General features: G+C 60.3%; 4 protein-coding genes across 4 annotated transcripts; 3 read left to right on the forward strand and 1 right to left on the reverse strand.

The window, feature by feature from the left end:
- Positions 1-819: 819 nt before the first annotated feature.
- BXZ73DRAFT_103415 (Trm112p-domain-containing protein) lies at positions 820-1,521 on the forward strand (the record flags this gene model as incomplete). Its single annotated transcript, XM_048015579.1, has 4 exons — positions 820-1,002; positions 1,070-1,153; positions 1,220-1,297; positions 1,495-1,521. The coding sequence occupies 4 exons, from the start codon at positions 820-822 to the stop codon at positions 1,519-1,521; spliced, it is 372 nt and encodes a 123-aa protein (XP_047875841.1).
- A 2,973-nt stretch (positions 1,522-4,494) lies between these two features.
- On the forward strand, positions 4,495-6,712 carry BXZ73DRAFT_103417 (cytochrome P450; the record flags this gene model as incomplete). The annotated part of the gene is made up of 11 exons (XM_048015580.1): positions 4,495-4,627; positions 4,697-4,794; positions 4,846-4,937; positions 4,992-5,133; positions 5,196-5,368; positions 5,428-5,678; positions 5,730-5,796; positions 5,856-6,086; positions 6,145-6,378; positions 6,442-6,503; positions 6,561-6,712. The coding sequence occupies 11 exons, from the start codon at positions 4,495-4,497 to the stop codon at positions 6,710-6,712; spliced, it is 1,635 nt and encodes a 544-aa protein (XP_047875842.1).
- Positions 6,713-6,988: 276 nt separating this feature from the next.
- Positions 6,989-9,097, reverse strand: BXZ73DRAFT_91190 (uncharacterized protein; the record flags this gene model as incomplete). The annotated part of the gene is made up of 4 exons (XM_048025892.1): positions 6,989-7,479; positions 7,553-7,943; positions 8,002-8,457; positions 9,095-9,097. 4 exons carry the CDS (start codon positions 9,095-9,097, stop codon positions 6,989-6,991), a joined length of 1,341 nt encoding a protein of 446 aa, XP_047875843.1.
- Positions 9,098-10,394: 1,297 nt separating this feature from the next.
- On the forward strand, positions 10,395-12,185 carry BXZ73DRAFT_50116 (uncharacterized protein; the record flags this gene model as incomplete). The annotated part of the gene is made up of 3 exons (XM_048020380.1): positions 10,395-10,536; positions 10,627-10,751; positions 10,806-12,185. 3 exons carry the CDS (start codon positions 10,395-10,397, stop codon positions 12,183-12,185), a joined length of 1,647 nt encoding a protein of 548 aa, XP_047875844.1.
- Between the last annotated feature and the right edge of the window lie 60 nt (positions 12,186-12,245).

The raw sequence follows: 12,245 nt of genomic DNA on the forward strand, positions 1-12,245 counted from the left end.
GTGTGAGCGCGGCCGGATCAACAGATGCATCCGCACCTGCTGATAGGCTATGGCAATGGATGCACCTGATGATTCACTACTGTAGCTTCGAGGGTCCGCGTCTTCTTCTTGTGGCTCTGCGTTCTCGTCTCCACCATCACCGCTCTCTCCGTCTTGGCTGCTCGGCGGGGACTCCTTGTAGTAGAGCTCGAACCGGCGTTCGCCTCCCCACAGAACTTCGACATTCTCGCGGTCATCTCCTCCCACCACTTCGCAACGATGTCGTGGTCATGCATGGATCTTCTCCCACCACAATGGCTTTGAACGGACCTTCTGCGAGGAGAAGGACACACGTAACTGGACCAGGGTCAGGGTGGGAAGATTGAATGGAGTGAGGAAAGGTTTCGAGAGCTGAGTGACCATGGTGGAATCGGGAGAGATCTGCGAGTAAGCACGTCGGCTGGTGGGTGGTGCCAGAGCGCTTGAGTAGCCAGCTATATAGCAATTGACGTGCATCTGTCCGGAGGCCAATCTACTTGCAATGACTCGCGGTGTGAATACGGCATGATCGGCAGGAATACTGTCTAGCTCATGAGTTGAGCTCACATCCGCCATGATATGTACCATTAGACCTAGTCTCCCCTAGGCAGCTTCGTGTGATGACGCGGTGTGTGTGGGGTGCTGCAGCATACTTCAAGCAGGTGTTCCGGAGGTAGTGGGCGGAAGACCATGGGAGCGCAGTGCGGCTCTTGCGTGAAGTCAAAAAGACGCCGAAGTCCGCGTCCGCGAGGCTTCTGCTCGACCCGCGCGTTCTGCAGACGACCGCCCTCCTCCTCCACGATGGTCCGCATGATCACACACAACCTGCTCGCCTGTCACGCCAAAGGTTGCACCTCCAACAACTTCCCGCTGCGCTTCAAGGACGTCGCCGTCGAGCTCCGCGACGCCGACTTCAACGCCGACTTCCTCCGCGGCTTCCTCCCCCGCCTCGAGTGGCCCGCGCTCGTCAACGCCGCACGCGAGGTCCGTTGTGTTTGCTGTGGACTGCGAAGGCGCGCTAGCTGACTGGCTTTGCGCTCTCTGCCTGCAGCTCGGGGATACCTCCCTTCCCGCGGAGCAGCCGGAGATGGTGGACGACGACTTCCTGAAGAAGGTGCACCACGTCTTGCTCGAAGTGCGCCCCGTCCCTTCCTTCGTCCCCCACGCCCGCACTCACCCCTAAATCCACTTCGCCGTCCAGATCCACGTCGAGGAGGGCGCGATGGTGTGCCCGAACTGCAGCCACGTCTACCCGATCTCGAACGGGATCCCGAACATGGTGCGTGCTCTTGCGCTCTCTCCCTCCAGTCATCGCGCGAACCGCTTTCGTGTTTCTTTGCGCTGCCATCTTCTTTGTCTCCTCTTCTCGCGATCGAAGGCCCAGCTCTCCAGCCTTCCGCTCGCCCTCCACGACCCACATTCCACATCCGTCCTCCGTCCCACATCTGTTGCTAACGGTGCCCCCTCCTCGCGCAGCTTCTGGCGGAACACGAGATCGGCTAGCCCGGCCGGGCCCCCGCTCGCAAGGGCGAGCGTGTGCCTCAAAAGTAATCTATGACACACCAATTACATCCTTCGCTCTCGGAGCGCTCTGTCACGCTTCAAGCGTTCTGTATCTTCATACCCATCCTTTCGCAGTGCAAATCATCATCTGCTGGTGAAATTTGCGCCGCGCTCTTTCTGCTTCACAACCCGATGCGTTTTGGGACGACCACGGTGTCGTGCATCCCCACACCATATCTGCGGATGCGCAAAGAGCGGAACCCGTTTTGGGTGCCGTATCACCGTCCTCTGAAGTCATCTGGATTCAACATCCGCAAGGGGCTCAGGAGCGCGGATGTCGCTCAATGCCATCAATAGAACGAACCTCCTTGGGCGTGTACGTGCTCAAGCGAGTGCAAATCGTCAGCCGACGCCTGGTGCTCAGTCGGATTTCTCCGCGGGAATGCACGTCCATGTCAGCCTCTCGCGGCTGGAGGTGAGTGCGTGTTCACTCTGGTCTCGCTTCATGCACTGGAATCGCTGACAGACACGTGTGCGGGTCTGGCGGAACGGGTCGGCGGCGGGAGGCGGCCGGCGCGGCTTGTACATAATGACGTATATCGGTGCGGAAGAGACTATGGCATTGGTATTTATGACCCGGGGCGTAGCCTGGGTCCCCTGGCCGTTATGTCCTCAACTTCGACAATTCATGCTCTCGCTTCCGAGTTCGCCAAGTTGCAGGTGCGTCCAATTCACTTGTCTCCTGAGCCGGCCACTCATTGTCTTTCAGATATCAAGCGATGAACTCATGGCTTTAGACGACGAACGCATGCACGCGGACGATGAATACTCTTCCGCAGATGAAGACTTCATGGACACGGACAGCGAAGACACGAGCCCTGACGACGAACTCATGGAATCTGACGACGAGTAAAAGTTCATGAACTGTGACGAAGAGCCCATGGACTCAGGCGACAGACATGTAGTCTCGAACGACATCCCCCGGCCCCGGCTCCCAAAGCGAACCCCGCAATACCCGCATGACCTCTATTCCCCCTCCGAAATGACATGCGGGTCTACAACAACAACACCAGCGCCATGCTCCTACGTGTGCTGGGTACTGAGCTCACCCACCTGTCGGAGTCGCCTCGACTGGCCCGCGGAGGTCCTCGCATATGACAACGAGAAGCTTATGCCATTGCAGAAATCGGCAATCGCGCCGTGAAGATGGTTCGCCGGTGGCTGGAGAGATCGGTGCGACATGGGAGGAGAAGGGAGGAGGTGCTGTTATTGTCACCAACGACGCTGATGCCGGACTTGCCGTCGCAGGAGGACGTGGATGGCCGATGCCGCGAAAGGGTGGGGCAGGCACGATGCAGGAGTAGGGGGCGTAGGTTTCGGTCTGCCAGCACGAATTGCTGCGATATCGTGGATCTGATGCGAGTGCGTGTTAGAATACCGTTACATGCATCACTGCACACCAACGGTCTCGAACATAGAGAGGGCAGTGAGCGGTCCGGGAAGCCGCGTGCCGAATTTCGAGGCTCCGGATTACCCAGCTCATTCTCCCGGGAATTCCCGATTCCAATAAACGCCACGTGTCCCCAACGTGTCCCTGCATCCACCACCACCTCCCAACATGCATACAAGCGCGAAGCCACATCACAGACGCAAGCCCCGCTCACCTAGCGAGGCTAAAATTCTCTTCCAGCAATAGGTGGGATGTGTTGCGATATCTGAAGAAGGAAGGACGGCATACCGTCACTTGGGCACGGCTACATCAAGCTCGCCCACGTGCCACAAGAGCTTTAACCGTGCTCTGGCCTCTGGGCCTGTCCTTTTATGTTTAGTTAGTGCTCCAAAGCTTTCGTGATGGGTATTGGGGCGGAGTGTCTATTGACTCCCAGCGTGGCAGCGTATTAGTATACTCTGGGGTGAGTTCACTCTAGTGCTGCACACAAACTCCAGGCTTTTAGGGGTGACAAGCGCATTATTGCGGCATATACAGAGCCGACAACCGCCCCTTCAAGCCGGCTTGTGAGCCAAGGTCGCATGGCGGAGTTCTTTGACCCAGTTGAAGTTACCTGCGCGTGTCCAATGCCGGCGCAGCGGCAAAAAGTAAAATTTGCAGACATTTTCAAAACCAGTGAGTGATCAATGAGTGATCGTCTTTTCGCAGGCTGTAGAGTCCAGTGTACGAATCTTCAAAGCTTCAGTCCTCTGCACTGAAGCTGCGTCGCCGCGACAGTACTTGCTCGCCCTCAACATCCAGCACTTCGGTACCTGCAACACGATTGGGTTCAGGGTAGTGCACGGTGTGCTCGCACTCATGGCCCTTGCGTGTGCTGGCTCGCGTTCGGCGCGTGGCACCGACGCCCGCCATCGCGACCGTTCATGGACACGCGCGCGGGTGCGGCGGCGGAAAGGACCCGCAATTCACGGCTGTAGAGGAGACGTGGCGCGCGGACCGCGAGGTGCGCGGGTGCGAGCTCGAGCGTACGGGCTTGGCGCAGATTCCACCCTCACCGCGTTCCGCCCGCGACGTGTGTGCGTGCAGCTCGTCTGTTTGCATTCATTCATTGGAGCATGATGGAAAGGGTGCCGCGCGAAGCGCGGCACCGCTTGTTCAGGTGCACGGCTAGTTGGTTCGAGCTGCGCCTCCGTTCCTCTCGGTGTTCCTCGGCCGCCGAAATTGACCGCGGCTTCCGTTCTGAATGTGAGGTGAGCTGCCCCTCGGCCGCCGAACTGAATGTATGCTGACCTAAAGGCTGTTGAAGCGTCCGCCCATCGTCCTCATTGGCCCGAGAACCCTCTTTCTCCCGAAAGCGCCTCCCACACCTTCGAGGTAGTCGTCGTGCGCAGAGTCAGACGATTACATAGCACTGAGAGGCGATGTCCGTTCGATGCCGTCGGACACCTCGAGCATAAGAACACTCGCAGCTGGCGTAGAGGTACGATAGTCCCATCCAACGGTTTCTCTCGCTCCATTCTGACATGGCTCTCTCCCTCCTGGTTGCCGTTACAGTTTCTTGCGTGCTCTACATCGTGTGGGGTATCATTCGCCACTACTTCCTCAAACTCGCTATCGATGCCCTCCCAGGACCCCCATCAGACTCATTGCTACTTGGTCAGTAGAGTTATATTTCCCTCGTAGCTACGAAGCCACAGTTTGAGGCGAGGCTGACCGTCGTTCCAGGGAATGTCCTCAGAATGCGCGCCGGCCAAGGATGGCAGGACTTGCAGAGTTACGCAGACACGTACGGGAGGGCTTACGTAGCCCCATACCTTTTCGGAGTGAGACTCCCCGTAACTTCAGCATCCCGCACCAGCTCATCCATCACACAGCGCCGCCATGCCGTGATCTCCGACCCGAAGGCACTTCACTACGTCATGATCAAAGAGCAGGATATCTGGCAAAAAGATATAGATTCTTCGCTGTACGCAATTCTTCCGTCTCGTCGCCGCCGAGTACTCCCCTGACATCATCTCAGTGATAATACCTTCGCCCTCGGTCCGAGCGTGCTCTTTACGGCCGGCGAGCAGCACAAGCGGCAAAGAAAGCTGTTGAATCCGGTCTTCTCCGTCGCCCACCTCCGCGGAATGATGGACATCTTCTACAGAGTCGCGCACCAGGTATGTCCACTTCAAGAAGCTACAACAACACGTTTTGACTCACAATCTGGATCGATGCACAGCTCGATCGTGCAATGGACGCGCATCTTCCCAGCGGCGGTGGCGAGCTGGATGTGTCTACATGGATGGGCCGTGGCACGCTAGAGATGCTCGGCCAAGCGGGTCTCGGGTACTCCTTCGACGACTTCACTGCCTCGGCTGCCGACGAGCTCGGGGACTGCATGAAGCGGCTTTTGTACGTCTCTTTCTTGGGACTGTCCCTCAACTCACCGCTTAATCTTTGTCCGAAATCAGCGCGACGGCGTCGCAGATCCCTCTCCTCTTCTTCGCGCAGTATGAACTGCGGAAGTACCTCTCTCACGCTAGTATCCGCGCGCTGTTCCGATGCCTGCCACACAAGGGTTTCCGCGACTTCATGAAGATCACGGACACCATCAGGCGCCGCTCGGATGAGATCATCCGCGCACGCCAGGAAGCGTTGACGAAGGATGACGACGCGCTCAAGCAGGAGGTGGGCGAAGGCAAGGACATCATCAGTGTTTGCCGTACGTCAACCCTTTTCGACAGCGCCGGAAAGTATGCTCACCACTGCTCAGTGAAAGCCAACATGGCCGCCGCCGAAGACGAGAAGATGTCCCAAGAGGAACTGGTTGCCCAGATTTCGTGCGTTCAGTCCAGACGCTCTGCGTTCACTAGAATGCTGCTCTGACCTTCTCTCCCAGGACGTTCATGCTCGCCGGCATGGACACCACATCGAACTCGCTCGCGCGTGTCCTCCAGCTCCTGGCGGAGCATCCGGAAGCCCAAGACAAGCTCCGCGCCGAGGCCTTCGAAGCGCAAGGCGTGGACCGCGCGGACCTCCCGTACGATGTCCTGGAACGGCTCCCCTACCTCGACGCCGTCTGTCGGGAAACGCTGCGGCTCTTCGCTCCCGTCCCGCTGTCCAGCCGCACGTCAGTACCCGCGCCTCTCCTCCCCGCCACGAGCACGTGCTTACCGTGCCCCCCACAGCGCGACGAAGGACACCGTGCTCCCGTTCCTGGAGCCCATCGCTTTGCGCGACGGCCGGCGCGTCACCGCGCTCGCCGTCGAGCGCGGCACCACCGTCACCGCCCACTACTCCGGGCCGAACGTCGACAGGGCGCTCTGGGGCGCGGACGCGCTCCAGTGGACGCCCGAGCGGTGGCTCGACAGGCTTCCCAAGGCGGTCGAGGACGCGCGCATCCCCGGGGTGTACGCACACCTGTGAGTTGCCGCCCGATGGCTCGCGCGTGAGCGTCGCTGACCGGCATCCCATGACGCGCGCAGGACGACGTTCGCGGCGGGGGCCTACTCCTGCATCGGCTTCAAGTTCTCCCAGCTCGAGATGAGTGCGTCCTGCCGTCCTTGATCGCTTCGCTGCACGATGGCTGAGTCCGCTGCGGCAGAGGTCATGCTCTCGATACTGATCACGCATTACAAGTTCGAGACCACCGGCAGGCCGATCGAGTGGAACATGGGCGGCGTCATATTCCCGTCGATGGCCGAGGACAGGTCGAAGCCGGGGTTGGTGCTCAAGCTCACCGTCCTTAAGGCCTGAACGCGTTTGAGGGACAGAGTCTTTATTCCATTACGAGGGAAGCATGCACCGCTGCCGAACGACGATACACGCAACAATTAATTGAGTAGAGAGCAATGCACTGTTGGTTTCTAGCGTTCCCGCCCTACAGCACTATACCGCAGTATTGTCTAGCTAGATCTCGGATATCCATTCTATCATCGCATTTACCATCGTCGTCCTATCCGACACTCCGTCCGTCATTCGGCGCCCTTTCTACGGCTCTCTTCGTCCACCGCTCGATTCTTCACATGCACCCTACCACATGACTTGTCCAATCGGCTGTCGATCAATGCAGATCTCGAGCTCCCAGTCGCCCGTCCGCCGCGCCCAGCGATACATCTTCACGCCGCCGTAGCCACTCCCGGGCTTCTTCATCTCGTCCACCAACAGCCCGAAGAGCTCCGCGTCGTCCTCCGCGACGACGTACACCTGCATCGACCGCCTCTTGTCGTACACCATGATCTCCGTCGGCGCGGGCCCGAGGGCGACCTGGAGCTTGGCGATGAACCCCGCGTCGCCGTACAGGCTCGGCGGCGGCGGCGCGTCGCCGGCCCTCGGCCCGCTCTCGACCTCGGCCAGGATGCGCCTCTGGGCGGCGGGGTCGAGCCGGTCGTACCGGTTGAGCGCGAACGCGCGCATGTGCTCGTTCCCGGGCGGGCACGCGCGCACTTTGACGGCCTTCCACACGCCCTTGTCGAGCGACTTGCAGGTCTGCTTGTGCGCGGCCCGATCCGCCGTCTGGCACTCTGTCAAAAAAAAAAAAGGGGGTGCACGCTCGGTGTGAGAGGAGGGAAGGGCGACACGGAGCCGAGCACGCACCTCGGCCGCAGTACCGCAGACAGCGACAGGGGCAGTACTTGGAATCGCGCTTGCCGCAGACGTGGCACCCGGGGTTGTAGTTGAGCTTCGCGACGGCGGTGAAGTCGAGGGGCGCGACGGGGAGGACGACGGAGAGCCTGTACGCGTCCTCGTGGGGCCCGCGGAGCTTCGCGACGTCGTGGCCCTCGGGCAGCAGCGCCGCGTTGGTGTCGAGCAGCTTGAGGAAGAGCTTGATCTCGAGCGGCGTCGCGTGGACCTTTGTCAACGGCGCCGGGCCGCGGAAGTGCTCTTGGACCCAGGCGAGGCCTTCGGCCGCGGTCGCGATCGTGAAGTCGCGGTAGAGCACGACGATGGCGGGGGTGTGTTCGTTGACCTCCACGACGGAGACGATCTGTGGGAATGTTTACGCATGAAGGTGGAGAAAAGAACAAAGAACAAAGGGGGCGCACCCGGACGTTGACCCCGCAGTCCTCCGCGCTGCTCCCGACGTGAGCGGTCGACCTTCCGGCGTCGATGATGTTCGCGAGAGCCATGGTCGTCTGGCGCAGGTCCGCAAAGACGTCGGTGTAGAGATCGGGGCCATTGGACCCACTCATGTTCTGAAAGGCTTCCCCGGCGTTGCCTCTGCTGAAAGCGTCCAGCAGCGGCCCCTGAGGAGGCTCGCCCTCTCCGCGGCGAGCAGCCGCACGCGGGGTGGACGGCGCCGACTGGCGTGCGGAAGAGGGAGGAGCCCATTTCTTGAGGGCGTTGATGTCGAGGGTGGCGGGCAGTGTGTCTTTGTCTTGGGCAGCGTTGAGCGCGTCGCGGAGGCGCCTGTTGAGGCCGACATCTGGGATCCTCGTCGTTGCGGGAAGCTCTACGCCGATGAAGTGCAGCGCTTGAAGCGTTTCAGGACGGGTGAGTGGCTCCATGAGACAGCTGAGGTGGATGTAGAGGACAAGGAGTTGGAATCGGTCTGGTTTCGCGGCGCGCGCCAAAGGGTGCAAGGGGATAAGCGCTCAAACGCTCGCTCGACCACCGGCCCGACCGGGATAGCTCGGGTTGCACAAGAACCACGACGAGCACGGGGAGCTGCGCCCTGCGAACTAGAGGGAGGGCGTGAAAATGATGAAGGCGGACCTGGGCCTGAAGCTGCGCTATCGCGCACGCATCGTGGTCTACAAATGTGGTGTGTCGTAGAGTACTTTTGGGGTACACGCTCGCCCTTGCGAGCGAGGGCCCAGGCTAGCCAGGCTAGCCAATCTCGTGTTCCGCCAGAAGCTGCGCGAGGAGGGGGCACCGTCAGCAACGGGTGCGGAACGGAGGACGCATGCGGAATGTGGGTCATGGAGGGCGAGTGGAAGGCGGGAAAGCCAGGCATTCGATCGTGAGAAGAGAAAGAGAGAAAGGAGGATCGAGGCGAAATGGGGAGGACGCGGAAACACGAAGGCGGTTCGCGCGACGAGTGGGGGAAGAGAGCGCAAGACGAGCCGGAGGACGAGCACGCACCATGTTCGGGATCCCGTTCGAGATCGGGTAGACGTGGCTGCAGTTCGGGCACACCATCGCGCCTTCCTCTACGTGGATCTGGAGGGCGCAGTGGACGTAGGGGTGAGCGCGGGCGTGGGGACGAAGGGAGGGACGGGGCGTACTTCGAGCAAGACGTGGTGCACCTTCTTCAGGAAGTCGTCGTCCACCATCTCCGGCTGCTCCGCGGGAAGGGATGTATCCCCGAGCTGCATGCAGAGAGCGTAAAGCCAGTCAGCTAGCGCGTCTTCGCAGTCCACAGCAGACACAACGGACCTCGCGTGCGGCGTCGACGAGCGCGGGCCACTCGAGGCGGGGGAGGAAGCCGCGGAGGAAGTCGGCGTTGAAGTCGGCGTCGCGGAGCTCGACGGCGACGTCCTTGAAGCGCAGCGGGAAATTGTTGGAGGTGCAGCCTTTGGCGTGACAGGCAAGCAGGTTGTGTGTGATCATGCGGACCATCGTGGAGGAGGAGAGCGGTCGTCCGCAGAACGCGCGGGTCGAGCAGAAGCCTCGCGGACACGGACTTCGGCGTCTTTTTGACTTCACGCGAGAGCCGCATTGCGCTCCCATCTTCCGCCCACTACCTCCGGAACACCCGCTCGAAGTATGCTGCAACACCCCCCACACACACCGTATCGTTGCAGGAACGTCCCTGCATACCCATCTACAACAGTTATGGTTCTCTCGTCCACCCCTTTCAGCAGCGCCCAGGCACCCGGCTTTTATGGCGAGAACGGCTATGTGGACCCGCACTCGCAATTTTCTCACAGCTCGTTCAGTATGTACAATTACAACTAGTTCCAACGAGTCACACACTGGAGAGAGCAGACTGGAAGGACGTGCGCTGCACAGGGGAGCTCCAGCAACTCCAGAGGCACGCCGGTCGGCACCGAAGGCGTGTCGGAAGCGATCGGCTGGACGATCTCGCCTACCCACAGAGCTCTGGGCGGAACGGTGACTTCACCTTCAGCACTTCAGCGCCAGCTCCGTCTCCGAATCTCGCAATGATGCAGTGGAAGCACAGGCTGAAGCTTGGCTCCGGGAAAGTAGCAAGGCGGTCGAATGGTATGGCGATGTAGGATCAACTGAGGCGTGAGCTGGACAGTCTTCCCCTGCGGATCGTGCCGTATTCACACCGCGAGTCATTGCGAGTAGATTGGCCTCCGGACAAATGCACGCCAATTGCTATATAGCTGACTGCCCATCAACTACCAGCCAACGTGTTTACTCGCAGATCTCCCCCGGTTCCACCATGGCCGCTCAGCTCTCGAAACCTTTCCCCACTCCATTCGATCCTCCCACCCTGACCCTGCCGATCACCTTGGTCCAGTTACGCATGTCCTTCTTCTCGCAGACGGTCCGCTCAAAGCCATCGTGGTGGGAGAAGATCCATAACCACGACATCGTTGCGAAGTGGCGGGAGGAGATGGTTGAGCACGACCGCGAGACTGTCGAGGCTCTGTGGGGAGGCGAACGCCGTTTCGAGCTCTACTACAAGGAGTCCCCGCCGGGAAGCCAAGACGGAGAGAGCGGTGGTGATGGTGATGAGAACGCGGAGCCACAAGAAGACGCGGACCCTCGAGGAATGGTGAAGATGTGGCCGCGCGATCCCCTGACCGACGCTCAGTTGAAGTATATCTTTGAGGAGCTCGAGTACGAGGCCTCGCAGCTAGACCCAACCACCGGGTCATTCGTAAGTTCTCCTCGTCTCATTCAAACATCCTGAACTGATCGTCTCTCTTTGTAGGCTACTAGCATCCGAGGGGTTTACGAATCTCGCTCGCTCATCAACTCTGATTTGAAAGCCCAACTCGTGCGCGCGTCCTCGATCTTCGAGAATGTTCCCGACGAGGATAAGGACTGGCACCCCTATACCGACAACCAGGTGCTCGACCTAGTCCATCCATCTCTGTACCACATTCGCATCGGCTGCACCTTGGTCCGCCAGCTCGACGCCAAAACTAAGGAGTACGTGCTCACGACGCTAGACAAAGACGCGTACCGCTTGCTCAGACCAGACCTGAACCTCCTCAAATTCAACGATTGCGCCATATCCGACGTATACCAGTGGCTCCCTACCGACTTTGCCGTCTCATCCGATGGCCAAGTTTCTCCGCTCGGCTACATCAACAACGTCCACCCGTCCCGTCACCGCGCACTCTACCCCGCCGTCAGCTCTATCGTCGCGCGCTTCGTGCCCCTTTGGGAGCGCGTCCTCTCCGACGTCCTCTCGCCCGCTCCGCCTCAAGCGATCGACATCAATGCGGAATGGTACGAGGGTCCCGCCAAAGACTGGGACGGGCCGAACTCGGACGACGACGACGAGACAAATGACAAACACTGGGTCGAGTGGGACAGAACGACCCGATGGCCCACGATCCCCGAGCCGGCCCCCTTCGCGCCGCCCCCGACCGCGGGCCGCGTCGAGTTCCCGCTCCGCGGACGCACGCTGCAGGTGATCGTCAAGCTCGCGAGCATCCACCTCACGCCCGAGAAGCCGGTCTACCCGGGCGGGTCGTGGCACGTCGAGGGCATGGCGAACGAGCGGGTCGTCGCGACGGGCCTGTACTACTACGCGATGGAGAACGTCGCGGAGAGCCGGCTCGCGTTCCGGCAGCGCGTCGGGGACGGGGATTTCGGCACAAAACTCCCGTACGAGAACGGGGACTACAAGGGACCGACGGTCGTGTACGGGCTGAGGAACGACGACGCGCTCAGCCAGGCGCTCGGGCACCTGGTCGCAGAGGAATACAAGTGCGTAGCGTTCCCGAACGTGTACCAGCACTTCGTAGAGGCATTCAAGCTCGAGGATGAGACGCGTCCCGGGCACCGCAAGATCCTCGCGCTGTTCCTCGTGGACCCGAACGTGCGGATCTTGTCGACGACGGACGTCCCGCCTCAACAACAGGAGTGGGCGGTTGCGGTTGCGGAGGCGGAGGCGCTTGGAGGCGTGCGGAAGCTTCCACAGGAGCTATTAGACATGATATTTGGGTTCACAGAGCCCGCGCTGATGTCGCGGAAGCAGGCGGAGGAGCACAGAGAGAAGCTGATGGAGGAACGGAGCGCGTTTGTCGAGTATCACAACGAGCAGACTTTCGAGATGCATTTCGCCATGTGCGAGCATTGAACGGGAAAATTGTAGACATCCGGCTACACGAACCGGCTTTCGAAAGATACATAGTTCAGA

The sequence above is a fragment of the Epithele typhae genome, assembly GCF_022376455.1.
Source record: "Epithele typhae strain CBS 203.58 chromosome Unknown BXZ73scaffold_40, whole genome shotgun sequence".
Taxonomy (NCBI): domain Eukaryota; kingdom Fungi; phylum Basidiomycota; class Agaricomycetes; order Polyporales; family Epitheliaceae; genus Epithele; species Epithele typhae.